We start from the raw sequence: 18,838 nt of genomic DNA on the forward strand, positions 1-18,838 counted from the left end.
TATTGTATACTAAAGAGTATGGAGTGTATATTGCTATAATCTCATTCATATATGCCTACTCTATGTCATTCTGGATAAAAGTGTACAAGCAGATGTATAATCTGCATTTGTCCATAAATAATTGACCAATTAAACAAAGTTTAACTACTAACTATGGAGTGCAGCTCAGAAAACGCCATCCCGTAGTACTGTAAGATTTCCGTTTATGTACACTGACCTAGCTGGGCTCTTTTGGCTGCCCTCACTTAACTGTATCCGATTATTTAATATACTCTTTTCATAAATTGATTGCTTGCTTGCCACTTTAACCAGTCCATCAGGCTGCTGCTACTGACTGGCTGCTGCTACTAGCCTACTGTCAGTGTGCTGAAGGTCATCTACCGCCCGCCTGTTATACCGTTGCTAAACATAACGTTCTCGTGAGTCTCATGTCTGTGTCGTAGTTCAACTTTCAATTAGCCTCATTCGTGTTAGCATTGTGTCTCCCTATGTTAAGTCTTTGGACAAATTAATTGTCAAAATTAAATATTTAATAAAAATATACAGTCATGAAATGAGAAAAAGTACATATATTTTTGAATTACCCACAGAATGGGTATAATGTACAAGTGGCGGCCAACTTTGATCCTAGAAAACCAAGGTCTGCAGGGGTTGTTGACATTCAGTCAGCTAAAGCAGTTAATTATTCAGTCAACTTATTTGGGATCATCTCAAGACCATGACTTGTGTCAAAATACATAGGCTTTGCTGATTAGCCAAAATCCTTATTGTACAGATAATATGGAAACATACACTCAGTGGCCACTATTAGGTAGACCTGTACACCAGCTTGTCAATGCAAATATTTAATCAGCTAATAATGTGGCAGCAGCTAAAAGTATAAAAGCATGCAGACGTGGTCAAGAGGTTCAGCAATTTTTCAGACCAAATGTCAGAATGGGTAAGAAATGTGATCTAAGTGATTTTGACCATGGAATGATTGTTAGTGCCAGGTTGGTTTGAGTATCTCAGAAACTGCTGATCTCCTGGGATTTTCATGCCCGGTCTCGAGAGTTCACAGTGAATGGTGCGCAAAACAAAACAACCAGTGAGCAGCAGTTCTGCTGGTAAAAACGGCTTTCAGGTCTCGGGACAGAAGAACCATGAGCAGACTCAGGGATAAGATTACAGCAGGCTTTATTGACAAAGGGCAGATCCAAACATAGTCCAAAGACAGGCAATGGTCGTACTCCAAGCAGACAGGTACACGCGGGGCAGAGGGGCCGGAGCCTTGGACGGGGATAGAGGAGGCATCAAGGACAGAGGTTTGGTCGGCGCCAGGGGCCAGAACCGTCCCTGAATGGACCAGGAAACAGGCTGGAAAGAGCTGGGGCAGCCCGGGGAACAGAGTTCAGGCTGCTGGAGAATGGATCTGGAAACAGAGCCAGAAAACTGGGCCTGGTGTGCTGCTGGATACTGGACCTGGGATGGAAGTAGGAGACTGGACCCAGGGCAGAACAGGAAGCTGGACCTGGCATGGTTCTGGGAGCTGGTACTGGGACGAAGTAGGAGACTGGACCCAGGACAGAACAGGAAGCTGAACATGGCATGGGTCTGGGAGCTGGTACTGGGACGAAGTAGGAGACTGGACCCAGGGCAGAACAGGAAGCTGAACATGGCATGGTTCTGGGAGCTGGTACTGGAACGAAGTAGGAGACTGGACCCAGGACAGAACAGGAAGGTGAACATGGCGTTGTTCTGGGAGCTGGGTCGGGAACGAAGTAGGAGACTGGACCTGGGATGAAACAGGAAGCTGGACCTGCTGTGGTTCTGGGAGCTGGGTTGTGAACGAAGCAGGAGATATACAGTATATCTGAACAGATGGCACACACAGTATATCTGAACAGATGGCACACACAGTATATCTGAACAGATGGCACACACAGTATATCTGAACAGATGGCACACGCAGTATATCTGAACAGATGGCACACAGTATATCTGAACAGATGGCACACACAGTATATCTGAACAGATGGCACACACCGTATATCTGAACAGATGGCACACACAGTATATCTGAACAGATGGCACACACAGTATATCTGAACAGATGGCATACACAGTATATCAGAACAGATGGCACACACAGTATATCTGAACAGATGGCATACACAGTATATCTGAACAGATAGCACACACAGTATATCTGAACAGATAGCACACACAGTATATCAGAACAGATGGCACACAAAGTATATCTGAACAGATGGCACACACAGTATATCTGAACAGATGGCACATACAGTAGATTTCATCAGATTAAATTATCCAGGTGCTTGGGCCCAATTAATGCTTTCTACTTTGACAGATTCATGATGTATGGCTGTCATTGGTTTCATTTTACTCGTACAGTGGATTTTAGAGATACCATCAGTAAGATGCAATTCATGAGAATAGCGAAAGCTTATGCATCAATGTTTCACTGTGTGTCCACTTCCTTTTAGCTGTGCATTAATACTGACTTTGAATACTGACAGCCTGTTTTAATGAATCATTCATGGAATAAATGTTTGCTCCACTATTCGATGTTTCGACATCTGATATTTTAGTGCCTGCAGTGACTCCTTGAGGACTATGGGTGAATCTCTGGTCACACGCCTCTCAAATAATATGGTCAGGAATATCCACAGTTAGTTTTATATTTTTATATTTCTGCCTCCTCATTGTACTTTTGATGTAGTTTTGTATTTGTAATAATAAAAAAACTGCATTATTATTTCTCATACGATAGTTTCCGTTTAAATGTTGTTATTATGCAGCTAGGGTTTCCTAGTAAATTCAAAGAAAATGGGAATGCTTCTAAGATGAGTATCAATCATCGTATTCCCTTTACAAGGAGAATCAATGAAAGTCAAATTGTGCCCCATACTGTATGATTTGGCAAAAACACAAATTAGAGCAGGCTCATGGCTTTTTGTGAGGGGTTCCAAATAATAAGTGCTGCACGACCAACAACAACATTTTAACATTTCAGATGGCAATTTAGTTTCGTTTTTCAGAAAGCAGGAGTGAAGTTGTTTTTTTTAAATGCAGAACTGCAAGATCCATCTTGATCCAAGGTCGAAAGGCTTTGTGAAATGATTCTCAAGGACAGAGGTGAATTGCTTTAATTTATGGCTTCCCCCTTTTAAAGAAACAGCTGTTCTGAGCTGTTCTGGTGCAGTGGCTCATGCCCAGCTGTCTTTTGGCCCATATTGTTGAAAAACTTTTTCCAGTAAAAAACACACATTCTGTTCTTCTCCAGCTGAAAGCAACAAACTGACTGGCATGACAGGGATGACAGGTTATTTCAGTGATAACTGCTCTTATTCAAAGAGAATGCATTGACTGGGTACAACAATAAAACTACTTTGCCAGAAAGGATTGACTTTTAGAAGGCTTATTTTTTATTATGTAATACTGCAAATATGTTTACTGAAAACACTCATTTCAAGTCAAAATTCTTTATTGACTGTTTTTTTATTATTGACTATGATACTATGGTCATTTTTGTTTATTTTCACATTTGTTGTGTGCCCAGTCAGCTATTTCAGGGGTGGAAAGTCCAGGAGTCAGAAAAGAAAAGTACTGCCATGTGTTTCTTCCACCCATGAGCTCAGCCAACTGATTCCACCAATTATGGCTTAAGAATTGTTCTAATTAGCAAATCCAGGTGCTGGTGAGGCGTTTGGATTTTCCACCTCTGTTCTTGGATGAGAAATGTCCCACCCCATATTTTGGCTGTTTTATCCCATTGAGGGGGTATTTCTCTGCAGGCTGATAGCTAAGGGGCCAGCAATGGGAGGATTCATTGTAACTTGGTGTCATTCAGGAACGGTGTTTTCACAGATGTTTTTTACATTTAAAATATTTTTGTTGCGATTGAATATAGCCTATTAAATGAAAACACTTTAAACATACACATGATACCTTGTTTAAAATATACAACTTTGGAGTTGCTGAAAGGTGTATTTCTTAACTTTGAAGGAGGCAGGCTACTGACTATGCTAAGCTAACACCTTTTGCTAACATGGTAATTGAGCCAGCAAATTCACAAAATTTTTAATGAAATCAAACATCTTGTCTATGTCTGGGTAAGTCGGAAAAATTGTATATTTCCCCCCAAAATTTTCTTTTAAATTAACCCCTGAAAGCAATATCAGGTTTTCTATAAACTACAAAATTGCCATATTATCTGTACATATTTTGCTTGCTTTATTGGGCTTTAAATGTAGGAAAAGCAGAACGTTCAGCTTTATTTTCTGGCTGGTGGGGGATCATTAATCCCTCTTGGGCTATTACTGCAGAACAGAAGTATGGAGCAAACTGTGGAGAAGGGGCTCATTAAATTTTGTGAAATGGAGAAATCTGCAGCACACCCTTCTCACAGGAGAAAAAACAAGCACAGCTAAAGATAATGAGTCAATATTTAATTCTGTGCTCCGCACTGTACATGAAGGCAGTCCACCTCAGATTTCTCATCTCACTGCTCAAAGCACAGACCTGCTTGCAGATGAATGTAGCTAACATCAGAATACGCATTGTTTGCTGTAAGGATATAAGGATATACACTGAAGAACAGTGTGCTCATAGGAGCTACTTACTAAGGCTAATTGCTCATAGGTTTTTTATAAGAAAGAAATTAATAAAAAGGTGATATATTTAAGGGAATTCTTTGTTATTCTACCTGCCTGCCACATGGATACATTTCTCTCTGTCACAGATGTTAGACAGTGCAACCAACTTTGAATCTATCCAGCTCGCATGATTTTATTCTTAAAAGGGGGTGTATTTTGTCATTATAATTAGTGTGTTTAAATGAATTGTTCAAGCGTATTCGTGCAAAGACAGTGTATTCTGAACTTGCATGAGTGAACTTTAAGAAATATAATAACCGTAGTATATAGTGACAGTTTTGCTCACACCAGCTTTCTAGGAATGGGATTTAAGCTACAAGCAACACAACCCAACTTTAATTAGCTCATCATGTACAGCATGTGAAAATTAAATGAACGAAAAGCAATTACATGGAATACTGTATATTGTGCATTGTACATTTTATCAATGTGTCATGTTTTCACAGAGCCAGAAAACATTTTTAGACAAATGGAGTTTCATTATTATGTATTTCAACAGCTTAGTATTCTGCAGAAATTATACCATCCTACAGTTCTACAGTACAGTTTTTTTTTTTCCCGTCAGTATGCTTAGAAGTGCGCTGGAATATTACTGTAATTATTTCAGCACTTGGAACAGGGTTCTGCTTAGCTTTTTGAGATTTTCCATTTTCCGGGTGGTTTTATACTTGTTTGTAATTATATTTATGGATAACATTTATGAAAGGTATTATTGTATATTTCTTGTGCAGGTGTTGTGGTCAGTTTATGGGTGAAAGGGTACTAAACCTGCAGTTAAATACGATATTTGGCAGCTATCTGGGCAACGGACCTAAAACCTCCTGAGCTCATGGGACCACAGGCAGAGCCACTGACTGAGCATAAAATACATTCCCTTCGTGGATGTTTGTGTGTATTTACAATTTTATGACAATATTTTCAGCATTTTAAAAAGCTTTTACACAGGGGGCTGCAGTGTCTGCAGGTTTCCTATCAATCAGCTGTGAATTCAGGCCTTGAGAACAAGATGTATGGATTCTGTAGGGTACTGGCGAATTAGTTCAATGTACAATTTCAGTAAGTGAAATGCATGTTCAATTGGGTTCAGGTCAGGTTATTGATTTACAGTAGCCCATCGAGAACATTTCACTTTTTGGCTCAAAAAAACTCCTTGGTGGCTTTAGCAGTGTGTTTGGGTTCAGTGTGCTCCTGCAAGGTGAAGCTCTGTCCAATGAGTTTTGAGGCATTTGTTTGGATCAGGGCAGACAAAATGTTTCTGTACACTTCAGAATTCATCCTGCTGCTGCCGCCAGTAGTCACCTCATCAGTAAAATGACCCAGTTTCAGTAGCAGTTATATATGCCCAAGCCATAACACTACCTCCGCCATTTTTCACAGATGAGCGGATTGCCTTGAATCATGAGCTGTTCCTTTGTTTCTCCACATTTTCTCTTCCTCTTATCCCTTTGGTATTTAATAGTCATAGTATTTTGTGTACAAACTCTGGTTTGGCTAGTCTATTTATCAGTAGTTTGCATCTTGTGGTGAACCCTCTGAGGTTATGCTGGTGTAGTCTTCTCTTTATGGTAGTCTTTGACACATCTATGCCTATATCATTCTTGATCTGTTTAACAGTTGAAAAGGCATTTTTCTTCAGAATTTAAAGTATTCTACTGTCATCTTCTGGTGTACTATATTGTTTGCTATTTATGAGCTCTCTAGTGTATTCTTGCTTCTTAATGTTTCAAACAGATGATTTTGACACAGTCAATATTTTGATTGATTGATTTAGATTTTTAGCCTCACACTTGTTTTGCTGGTGTAGACACTTCTTTGGGCTTCAACAGTTTGCATGCAAATGGGGCAGGTGTAATCAATTTAGGACATTGTGTTAGCTTTCTTGTGTATTATCTAATGACGCGATAACTAACAATTAGCCAAAGAACAGCTGAGCAGCCAATTACCTTTGATCCCCTAAAATGGGGGTGTAATATGTATAAAAAAACTGCCATTTTTGGATGCAAATGCCCTCAAATTAGAGCTGACAGTCTGCACTTAACCTTGTATTCATAGTTTCATTTAAAATCCACTGTGCTGGAGTACAGAGGCAAAATGACAAACAATGTTTCACTGGTTGTTAGGGTTTATAGTTAATGGCTGATCACCTCCTGAAAACACAGTCTGGAAACAAATCAAAATAGGAAATGAAACATAATTTCAGTGTTGCTCTACTTAAACCCACAGTAACATTTCACATATAGCAGGCACCTTTTTACATGCATGTTATCTGTTTCAATTTAGGATAGTTCAATTACTATTCTCTAAGCAGTTAAAATGTAGTGCCATTGAATAAATGCCAATTACAGTATATGTTGCTTATGTTTAGAAGGCGTTTAAAACATTGCTAGAAATGTTGAAATCATATATTCTTAGTGAGCACTTTGTTTGGTATTTATTTTTATTTTTATTTTTCCCTTTTTCTCCCAATTTAGTAGCCAATTGTACCCCCCTCTATTCCAATTAGGGTTAGTGTTAGATACACCGCCCACACCCCGCCCCCTGGCGGCCCGAGGCAGAGCGACACGCCTTCCTCAAGACTGGCCATAACTAGTAAGCTTTCAGTTCTTCATTGGTAACTAAGGGGTCAATTTCTTCTAAAGTAAAATTACTTCACAATTATTCTTTTGGCTGCAGTCCAAAAGTTCATAGTTAAGAGCAGGGTTTTAATGAAATGTTTAAAATCTATGCTCCAATTCTAAGCTCATCCTTAATGTAATTCAGTCTGTATAGTGCAGATTGTAGTTTGACCAGATGTACAGTACATCCATTGAAAGATGGAATAATACAGCGAGTGTCTAACCATATCCCCATGGGTTTTCATACATTTTGTATGATCCACATTATGCTTACTTTCTCTAAGAACCAACAGAAACAAGCACTAATGAATATACTTTTATCCATGTCAAAATGTACTTTTTTTTGTTTGTCCTCCAGGGCAGGGGTTCCTCAGCTCAGCTGAAACTGCAGAGTGAGAATAAGCAGGGGCTAGCGGCGGCCATTTTGGTAGACGTGTGCACTTCTTGGCTGACTGAGGATGTTGTTGGGCTTGGCTTGCATTTGGGTCTGGGCATCTGATACAGGAAGAACAGAAACATGGAGTGTAATGAGATGTACAAAACTAAGTTGCAAGTTGGTGATGAATTCAGTTCAGATTGACCGTGCATGCACTTTTATATTAAAAACAGGCTAATGTGAAAACCTAGTGGCTGAATCTAAATTCTGCTGTGATACCATATGTCTTATGGGGTTGCTCTGTGGGCATTCGACAGATACTCTGTCGTGATGGTGTAAAGTATATTTGCCTTTTTTACAATATTATAATTTATGTTAGAATTCCAGGATTAGGTCCTTGTTTAAAACATAGGTACCCTACCAACGAACATTCAATGGCAGTCAGTATAAATACGCCAAGCAGCCGCTTTATAAGAGCTTGATCTCCTGAAAAGGGTTAATTCTTTCTGCTTCTATATTTATTTGATCTCACGCTCGGAGTGCGTTCAGCAGGGAACATCTGGAAGGTGTTATTTCACTGCACTGCTCGATGATGAGGTCACTGTGCTAAAGTAACAATGCTGCTTTTGTGTATGATGACCAGTGATGACGCGCCAATTGTTAAACTGAAAGGAAAAAGTCTGAGAGGTCTTCAGATCTCACTGCTAGACGACAGAGCTACTGTGAGGATGGTCTAACAAGGACATTTGATATTTGTTTGGGTTTGGGTTTGGGCTTATGTGAGTGCATGTCTGTATGCGCATGTGTCAGTGCGTGTGTGTGTGTGTGTGTGTGTGTGTGTGTGTGCGTCTCACTCACCCTTTCTCCTGTGACTGGCTTCATTGAATCGTTTTTTCAGAACACAGGAAAGCATTATTTCGATGTTTAATTAAAAACCTGGTATAATTGCCAGAGAATACATTTTCCATGTAGAATCAGTTAAACAGAATTTGCTGATTTATGTTAAGTTAGCTGAAGAAGAAAAACACTGGCTGTTCAGGCCTCAGATGTCTGGAGCTGCGGCCTGCAACGTTGTGTGTTCCTGTGGCTTTCAGCCTATTTCCAGCCCTTACGCCAACCACCAAGCATTTCCTCCATGCTCTGAGATCAAGCAGCTCTGCAATTTACAATTTTCAGGCGAGGCAGCGCAAGCTGATATCTGAATCCTTCCCCCATTTTCCACTTGAGCATGCTGGAGCTACTGGGTGGCTCATCCCGTAAAAATGCTGTTCTGGAGCATGGATTGGCCCCATAATCAATATAAATAATCATAATAAATCCCTTATAATCATAATAAATTACAAGGGAATTGCATTCAAAAGTTTGAATCTCGTAAGCTCATTGGGAGGGAGGAGGGTGCTTTGTTATTTATATATATAATGACGTTTATCTTTGATCATAATGACAGATGGTCCAGGACCTGTAGAATTTTTCATATTTAAACAAAAATAAAGACCACCTGCCATAAAAATACATGAGATCTAGTCCCACATCAGTTTCACCCTTCTTCCCGCCATTGTAATTACATGGTACTGCTGTACTGAAACTTATGTAGGAATAGATCCCATGCATTCGAAATATGGCGAGTGATCTTAATTTTTTTTTAATATGAAATATTTAAATATTAAATATAGGAAATTCTACAGATTTAACTTTTACTTTCACTTATGAATCACTTGATAGATTATCTGCTTATGTAAGTACACATATTATGGAATTAAATATGTAGTAATTATAGACAAGTTGATACAGTTTAAAGCATTTTTAATCATGAAAAAAATGGTTTAAGCAGGTGGTTTTAATGTTGGGACTGATCGGTGTAAATACAGTCCCCTCCAAAAGTATTGGAAGAGCAAGGTCAGTTCCTTTGTTTTTGCTGTACACTGAAGATAATTGAGGGCAGGGGTGAAGGTATCTCAATCAACCGTTTGAAGAAGATTTACAGACCAGCAATATAGAGGCTATACCACAAGCTGCAAACCACTCATCAGTAGTAAGAATCAGAAGGCGATAAAGCAATTTGCAAAGAAGTACAGAGATGAGCCACAAAAATTCTGGAACAACGTTTTATGGACTGATGAGACCAAGATTAACCTCTGTCAAAGTGGTTAATCTAACAAGTGTCCATAATGAAGCCAGTCTAAAACCGCCCAAGTCAAACACCAGACATTAACCTAATTGAGCATGCATTTCACCACCTGAAGAGGAGATTGAAGGGAAAAAATCCCAAAACATACTGAAGGAGGCTGCAGTACAAGCCTGGAAAAGCATCATAAAAGAAGAATGCAACAGTTTGGTGATGTCAATGGTTCACAGGCGTGATGCAGTTATTGCAAGCAAATATGGTGGTTATTACTACCAAATATTAAGTGTTATTTAGTTTAATTTGCTTAAATACTCTCAGTTCCAATACTTTTGTTCCCCTAAAAATTGGGTGTCCTGATACCAAAGGTGCTATGTTTTAAATAGTTTAACACATCTAGGTGTAAATACCAGAAAAAGCTGAAATCTTTTTATCTCAACTCCAAATGTATTCAATGTATTGCAAAAACAAAGGAATCCTTGCTGTTCCAATACTTTTTGAAGGGACTGTATATATGTATATGAATCCTACTTCAGGAGAGAAGGGCAGGAAGTGTGGAAAAGTGTGCATGCCAAACTGAAATTGCACTGTCTGTTTATTGATATGTTTTCCCTACAGAATATTTCCAGTGCTGAAATCTGGGGCTTAGATTATCCTGTCATACTGTCATTGGGAATTAGTGATGAGATATTGACAGAGTTTGTTTTATTGATTTGCGTATGCTGCCAGTCAAATCAGATAGTGCTCCTGGTTATTACCTCAGGCCATTTCATCCTGTCCAGCAGTGATGTCCCATGACAATCTTTAGCACTTCCACATTATTATGGTTTTCTCTTGTGCCCTCCATATTTGAGCAAAGTGGACTAAATTATTTACATCCCCCGCCTCTTAGTACAGTGTGGTGTGTACAGTAAGAGGCTCAAAGCCAGGACTCTTAGTGCAGTGTGGTGCGTACAGTAAGAGGCCCAAAGCCAGGACTCTTAGTACAGTGTGGTGCGTACAGTAAGAGGCCCAAAGCCAGGACTCTTAGTACAGTGTGGTGCGTACAGTAAGAGGCCCAAAGCCAGGACTCTTAGTACAGTGTGGTGCGTACAGTAAGAGGCCCAAAGCCAGGACTCTTAGTACAGTGTGATGCGCTCAGTAAGAGGCCCAAAGCCAGGACTCTTAGTGCAGTGGGGTGCGTACAGTAAGAGGCCCAGTCAACATCTGTTCAACAGTCTGGAGGGCAAAGACCTGGGAGAGAGGCCTTTAACTATTACACAAATTTGAATATAGAACTACCAGCCAACTGCTGCAAAATATAATCAAACTAATAGTTTAACTGCATGTCAACTACTCCCCAACACCACAGATCAGATTACAAAATGTCATTCCCCTCAGCACTGCTTAGATGTTCAGGTTTCAGCTTACTGTGTGCACTTGTTTTGCGCCCATGTTCATAGCCAAAACCAAAAGATGCAACTCGAAATCAGCTCATCAATAAACAGTTTTGCTGTTTTTCTGTGTACAATCACTATTTCCCAGCTGACTATGGTTTGGCAAATCAGTAAAGAAATCTCAGCTCAAATCTATTGTTAGGTATCAATATACTTCCATCCATCTATCCATTATCTTAACCCGCTTATCCTGAACAGGGTCGCAGGGGGGCTGGAGCCTATCCCAGCATACATTGGGCGAAAGGCAGGAATACACCCTGGACAGGTCGCCAGTCCATCGCAGGGCACACACACCATTCACTCACACACTCATACACTAATACCAATGGGCAATTTAGACTCTCCAATCAGCCTAATCTGCATGTCTTTGGACTGTGGGAGGAAACCGGAGTACCCGGAGGAAACCCACGCAGACACGGGGAGAACATGCAAACTCCGCACAGAGAGGCCCCGGCCGACAGGGATTCGAACCCAGGACCTCCTTGCTGTGAGGCGGCAGTGCTACCCACTGCACCATCCGTGCCGCCTATCAATATACTTGCATTTGTTTATTATTTTATGGCTTTATTTGGATTTATTGTTGCAATGATGTTGTGGATTGAGTAACTCAATAAGGCACTGTTTCCTGGGAGTTTTCCATTTCAGAGTTCCCTCTGGAACTTCCTCTTCCATTTTTAGCATGTGAGGAGACCTACGGAAACTGTTTTTGGAAAAAACTGTAATCACGGATTGTGTGTTTGCAGCTAAGTTGTGCAAAGAACATCATCATGTCCCCTTGGTTGTTTTTTCCTTTTACTTACAGTGAGTGAGCTAAGAGGTGGGTTTGACTGTTTATCCATTAATGCCAAGTGGAAACACCACTTTTTTTCAATCAAGACAATGCATTGGACATATCTAACATAAAGACAGCTTCTGTCTAACATTAATCTGCCAGAGATGCCATCTGAATATATAATTTAAACAGTGTTGTGGTTTGAGCGTGTTTGTTGCTGCAATTCCTCTCTTGCCCATTAGAAGTCCGAAATTACCTATTGTACGTTTAAGTGCTTACATCGGGGTGGAAAACCTTCAAGTCAGTTCCTTCGTATGGCAATCAGAAGCATTTGGAGTCTGTGAGATCACGCCTTATCAAATCAAAAGCAGGCATGACTGTTAGGACCTGCCTATGTTCTCATTATTTCGCTCCTGCTACACATTAGCGCAGTAGCAGCACTGGCTTCTGACTGAAAGGTAGCCAGACAGAAGACAGACTGTGTAATAGACCTTTCTGTTTCTGGTAGATTTAATCTACATGAAACACAAAACAATCCTTCTTAAGAAACACAAGACTTATTCATCTTGGGTTGGGGTGAATAATACAGTATATACAATTTAAAAACCCTTATCATGTATGGTAAACTATATGGTAAACAAACACAGATTTGATTAAATCTAGAAAAGTCTCTCTGAAGTTAAAGAGATCCATTCTTAAATCTATGTGGATTTTTTAAATCTCCTACTTTGAGGATTCCATACTTAGGTCTGGTGCCAGACTTACTGAGAGAGAGGCACATTGTTCTGTATTTTATACATCAAACATTTAAAAAATACTGCATTTCAATCTGTTGATTTTCTTCATTATTGAATCACTTACTCCTAAATACCTCCAAATATCTAAACTAAAAGGAAGAAAATTTAACCAGGCCTGAGAATGAAGGGAAAACAATCTGTACTCTGTTTCCACTCACACTCCCTGTACTAAATATAGCAGTAGTGCACAATACTCATATTGTATGTCTGTTGTTGGACATAATGTTATGTTATAATCTTAACCAATGCATTTTTATGCATTCCAAAGAGTTATTTAGCACAGAGAACTCCAGTCTGCCTTGCTGTTCACACAGACCTTTCACCATATAAGGAGTTTTTGAATCCACGCGCTCGATAGGAGAAAATGGAGCCCTCCTCTTCCTCCTCTGCCTTCTCCCTCCCTTCCCTCCCTGACCGATTAGAGAGAAAATGAAAATCAGGTTGTCTGGCTCAGCTTGTACAAGGGAAGTACTGTATCTGTGTGATGGGTCACACTCTGAAATTCACCCTGAAAGACATTCATTCCTAATGTTGCAGATGTATTGCAGTGTGGGATCTTTAGACTTTAGCATGGAAATGGGTGACGGTGATATTTAATAACTCAATTTTCTATTTTGTTTCAAAACAAACATGAAAACTAAAAACACTATTTGTTGTGTAAATGCAAGAAAGAATAGTTTAATTATTTTGCCCGTAACAAATCAATGATGACAGGTTTGACATTCAAGCCTTAAACAAAAACAGCACATATTCACACATCTACAGTGCACTGTCCTACAGGAGAAGCATATCCCTCATTATTTCTTGTTAGTGGCAGACACTCAGCAGGACAGGATCTCAGCAAGGTGCGTTTCCTGGTGCCTATCACCACCTCTGTGTTCACACTCCGTTACGCAGCCCTGGGAACCCAGGCTGCTGTGTTAGCATGTCACTAGCTGCTGTGTTAGCATGTCACTAGCTGCTGTGTTAGCGTGTCACTAGCTGCTGTGTTAGTGTGTCACGAGTGTGTCGTAGGCTGCTGGGTTAGCATGTCATTAGCTGCTGTGTTAGCGTATCACTAGCTGCTGTGTTAGCGTATCACTAGCTGCTGTTTTAGCGTGTCACTAGCTGCTGTGTTAGTGTGTCACTAGTGTGTCGCAGGCTGCTTGGTTAGCATGTCATTAGCTGCTGTGTTAGCGTGTTGCTAGCTACTGTGTTAGTGTGTCGCTTGTTCGTCACAGGCTGCTGTCTTAGCATGTCGCTAGCTGCTGCGTTAGCGTGTTGCTAGCTACTGTGTTAGTGTGCTGCTAGCTGCTATGTTAGCATGTCATTAGTGTATCGCAGACTACTGTGTTAGTGTGTTGCTAGCTGCTATGTTAGCATGTCATTAGCATGTCGCTAGCTGCTGTGTTAGCATGCTGCTAGCCACTGTGTTAGTGTGTTGCTAGCTGCTGTGTTAGCGTGTTCCTAGCTGCTATGTTAGCATGTCATTAGTGTATCGCAGACTACTGTGTTAGTGTGTTGCTAGCTGCTATGTTAGCATGTCATTAGCATGTCGCTAGCTGCTGTGTTAGCATGCTGCTAGCCACTGTGTTAGTGTGTTGCTAGCTGCTGTGTTAGCATGTCGCTGGCTGCTGTGTTAGCATGTCACTATCTGCTGTGCTAGTGTGTCGCTAGCTTGTCGGCGGCTACTGTGTTAGCAAGTTGTTAGCATGTCCCAGGCTGCTGTGTTAGCATGTTATTAGCATGTCTCAGGCTGCGTTCATGCTCCAGAGCTACCAGCCGTCAGAGAGAAAAATGACAGACTAGCCAGATATCTTTCCACACAGCTGCTGTTCACTGCACATACATGGGCTGTGAGAGAGGGAGGGGGAGGGAGGAAAGGAGGGAGAGGGACAGAGAGAGAAAGTAGCAGAGCGAGAAAGGGAGTAGCAGAGAGAGAGGAGAGAGAGAGAATGCAGTAGGCTCTGAGGCAGACAGCAGGCAGAGGGCCAGAGAGAGAGAAGCCCTGCCCTCAGCACGCAGTGCTCCACACTGACTGGATTACAGCGCAGACCAGCTTTCCCTCCCTGCCTCGCTCTCCTCAATCTACACGCTCTGGGGCAGCTCCCTTGCCCGCTACCTCCCTCCCGCTCACCTCTCTGCCTTCTCTTTCCAGGATGGCCGAAGCAGAACTGCACAAAGAGCGGCTCCAAGCTCTCACAGTGAGTCCACCACTGATTTTCTCTCCTCTGTGTGTGTGCGTTTGTGTGTTGGTGTGTGAGCGTAGGTGTGTGAATTGGTGGTGTGTACTGGTGTGTGTGTGTGTGTTGGTGTGTGCGGGTGGGTGTGTGTGTGCGCACATATGTCTGTGTGTGTGCGCGTGTCTGAGTCTGTATGTGTCTGTGCTTGTGCGCCTGTGTGCATGCGTGTGTGTGTGTGCATGTGTGTGTGTATGTGTGTGTGAGTGATGCTGACTAGGATTGACCTTCATTTAGTAGACCTTGTTGACCTCCCTAAGATTTACTTCTAGAACAGGAATGTTATCTCAAGATCAGACAAAGTAACCGGTCAGAGTTTCTGTGTCGTTGTACCTCCAGCTAGGTGATTGGGTTCCAAGGAAATTTAAATATTGGTAGATATATGTTAGGTCTGTAAGACCAGAAGTTGTGTTTTCTTGTGGAGAAGTCAAGATCGCAGCAGTTGTGAGTGAGGCTTGCTCTGCCAGCAGGAGTAACAGCCACACACAAGTGTGCAGCAACAGATGGGGAACTATTTTGGCCACACCAGTGCATCTCTGCGATTCCCAGGTATATTTGACTCAAACCACGCTACGCAGGCTCGTGTCCGCTGGCGGGGGAGGAGGGAGACGTTGCGTAAATGCCCCTGGTCTTCATTCCGCGCTCCAGAACCACAGAAAGTACTCTCTCCCTCCGGTCTGTAGTTAAGCTTGGGTCCCGGACACAGTAATGACTTTAAGATGACGGCTGTGAGGTCGAAGGTTAAGTATAGGCATAGAATATTGCGCTTAATGGTCTTATGCCCAAGCATCAATAATTTAAGTGTAAGGGTGTCTGCCAGAAGGGCAGACCAGAGGACCAGAGGAAAGTCATTCGTTTCACAGATGAACTGAATGTAGCTCCTGTGCCATGAGGTGTTGACTGATATATGACAGGCAGTACTATTTCTATTTTAGGGCAGAGGGAGAACCTACACAGCGTGGTTCTATACTTTTTAATTGAAAAGAAAATATATTTGAACAGTAAATTAGCCAGTAGCAGATGAATGTGTGATATATCATGAACAATAAGTCTCAATAAAAGAGAATATGAAAGCCTATATATTCTATTTAAACTGGGAAGTTTGGTAATTCATGTTTTATGATAGCAGCAGTATGAGTGTACAATTCGGTTACATCTGGCATCTACGTTTCTTTCGTTGTCTTTCTTGGACACCAGATGAGAAAAGTTGGGTATTTCGTCGGTTAAGTTTATGAAGCACTTCATTTTCTCAACTGCTGGTGACTCACTAAAAGCGATTAAGTATATGTTGTACTTTTCCTGAATATCAGCATGAAAAAATGCAGCAGATTTTATCCTAAAGGGGATATGCATGAATGCAGCTGCACCAGCTACGCGGGGATGTGAGGGGAAAAGTTTCCATCAGGCTGGAATGAATTTATTTTTCCTTTGTTACAGAGAAGGGATCACTAAATGCTTTGAGCGCACCTACCATTTATGGAGTTTAGCACACAGTTAGCAGCTTGGCTGTGATTGTTTTGTGAATGCTGTGATTTAATGAAAAGGATGTTTGCAGTGCCAATATATCTGTGGTTCAAATCAACCACCAATTTCTGAGGAGCTCAAAATTAAATTAATATGTTATATTTTCTTGTCACATGCATTTATGCTACATTAACTTGCCACACTGTGTTTGTGAATGAAAAAATGAATTTTAAGTCAAAGTTTGGGGAATGCTAACTGAGTCTAGTTGACAATATGACACCATTTGGCAGGCAGGTCTTTTAGCCTGTCGTACAGTCCTACAGCTGATAGCAGTGAGGTGCTGATACAGCATCCACAAACCCATCTGCTTTTATAACCTGGATTATTAATCATTCCTGCAGTTTCACATTGGTCCATGGAGCGATGCTGTTTGCTCTTGACACATTTATCATTTTCATTCAACAATATTGCTGAACTTTTTGTCAGTAGTGCAGTGAGTTTATGGCCACTGAAAACAGAAAATGATTTTTCTGCTGCTGAGCTGAGTCTTAATAAACCTGTTCCGATCAATCACAATATTTCTTAATAATTCTCTTTATTTCTTTAAACTTCACATTCACATTCACTTCAATATTATAATTCATGTCACACCACTTAAATAAAACACATACTATCCGTAAAATATGTGCATCAACCTAGAACATGATAGAAGGTTATTTTCAATGATATGACAAAAAATCATGAAATGTTCAGGCCATATATTTTTCTGTGGTCTGTAATAGTTCTTAAATAAATTATGTCCATGTGTAGTCCACATAGTTCTGCACAGTAGGAAGAGATTTTACAAGTTCTTCAGTTCCAGTGATTCACTAGTGCCATCCATTCGGTGAATGTCATAATTTGCAGGATAGCACCAGTGGTCTGTGCATAATTAATCACTGCTCCGTCACTCCTAATTACCATGTTAAACTGGATCAGTCCTACACACTCAGAGCAGAGCTGACGTCCAGGCTGAAAACACACAGATCGTGTTCAGAGTGTGTTTTAGGGTCGGCTGAACCATAAAACAGCACTGTAATGACCTCACAGTGTGCGGCCATTTTCCTCTCCTTCTTGCAGCCTTTTCGAGGACGTTTTCATAAATTATTTAAAAATCCATCTCCTGCAAGCGGTAGTGACACAAAGTAAGGGATTTCTCTTGTGTAGCTGCTGAATGAAGGTTGATGGGAACTGTAGGCCCTCTTGATAATCTAGCAGATACAGTTTGTCAGCCCTATTTAAAAGCTTCAAAACCCCCTTGCTCAAAGAGCTGGGTTCGCCTGTGTACCATGTTTGATTATCGGGACCAGATTTGACCAAATTCTCATTGTAGCCACACACTGTTTCTGGGAGAGAGATTCTGCTGTATGTGTTACTCACCCCCCAGCATCTGTTTTATCCAGAACCTGTACTTAAACCCACAGCACTGCGCTCCCAGGCTGCAGAACAGCCAGGCCTGTGGCTTTCCACATGCGGTCAGGCTTTTTAAAACCGTCTCAGGGTTGTGTTTTTATGGCGGCCGTTGCTGCCATCGATTTCTGCTGAAGGGATAAACGGCAGTGAGACTCCATGGGAATGAAACCACTCATACAGTATGTAATCGTTTCAGTCACTCCAGGTACGGTCTGTGAACTTATTCAAACTTTGAAAACCATACAATAGGAACATTTTCATAGATATTGCCCTAAAATCACTGTGAAGAAGTTAAAAGAAGCATCATTCTCTTCTGCAGTTACACAAATGGAACAGTTTCCAATCCGTATGTCTCTCTTCTAAGAGCAGAGTGCCTGCTCAGTGTCACGTTAAATACCTGTTAGCTGTGGGTTTGTAGTGAGTGTGGTAATGGAGCAAAAGACATTCAATGGTCATACTGTAAACTTGGCTGTGTCACCGTTTAAACAAGTGGATATTATACCCATTTAATTGCACATCATTACAGAATGCATGTCTGTGTATATTCATATAGTAGCAAAATCAGAGAATATGAATTTGTGGATAATATAATCTATCATCACATCAAATTATACCGTACACTTGCTCTGACCCAAACTCTAAACACTGATCATGTGTGTGGGGAGTGTACATTAAACTCCATTGTGTGCCTGTGATTATATGGTGCAGTATAATGTTTGCAGTGGCATAGAAAATATGAATTTGAACTAATTCATTATTTTCGGAATTGCTATTACCACCTGAACAATACACTGCAGGCTGGCAGGAACAATAAATTATCAAATTAAGAGCCTGTCAAATTAAAAGCATGCCAACTGGCTAGCTAAGGTGTTGATGCCGGAAAGTTCTGACTCTCTGTCAGGGGTCTGGGGTGAGTGTGCTGATATG

At 41.0% G+C, this 18,838-nt stretch overlaps 1 protein-coding gene across 1 annotated transcript in view; it reads left to right on the forward strand.

Annotated features, from left to right (window-relative positions):
* The window catches only part of LOC133141714 (PALM2-AKAP2 fusion protein), a 134,853-nt gene that overhangs the window by 12,564 nt on the left and 103,451 nt on the right, over positions 1-18,838 (forward strand). The window contains exon 3 of the mRNA XM_061262368.1: positions 14,914-14,959. Coding sequence (XP_061118352.1) covers positions 14,914-14,959 — 46 coding nt within the window. The remainder of the gene's footprint in view (positions 1-14,913; positions 14,960-18,838) is intronic.

This window comes from Conger conger, chromosome 12 (assembly GCF_963514075.1).
Source record: "Conger conger chromosome 12, fConCon1.1, whole genome shotgun sequence".
In the NCBI taxonomy this organism is placed as follows: Eukaryota; Metazoa; Chordata; class Actinopteri; order Anguilliformes; family Congridae; genus Conger; species Conger conger.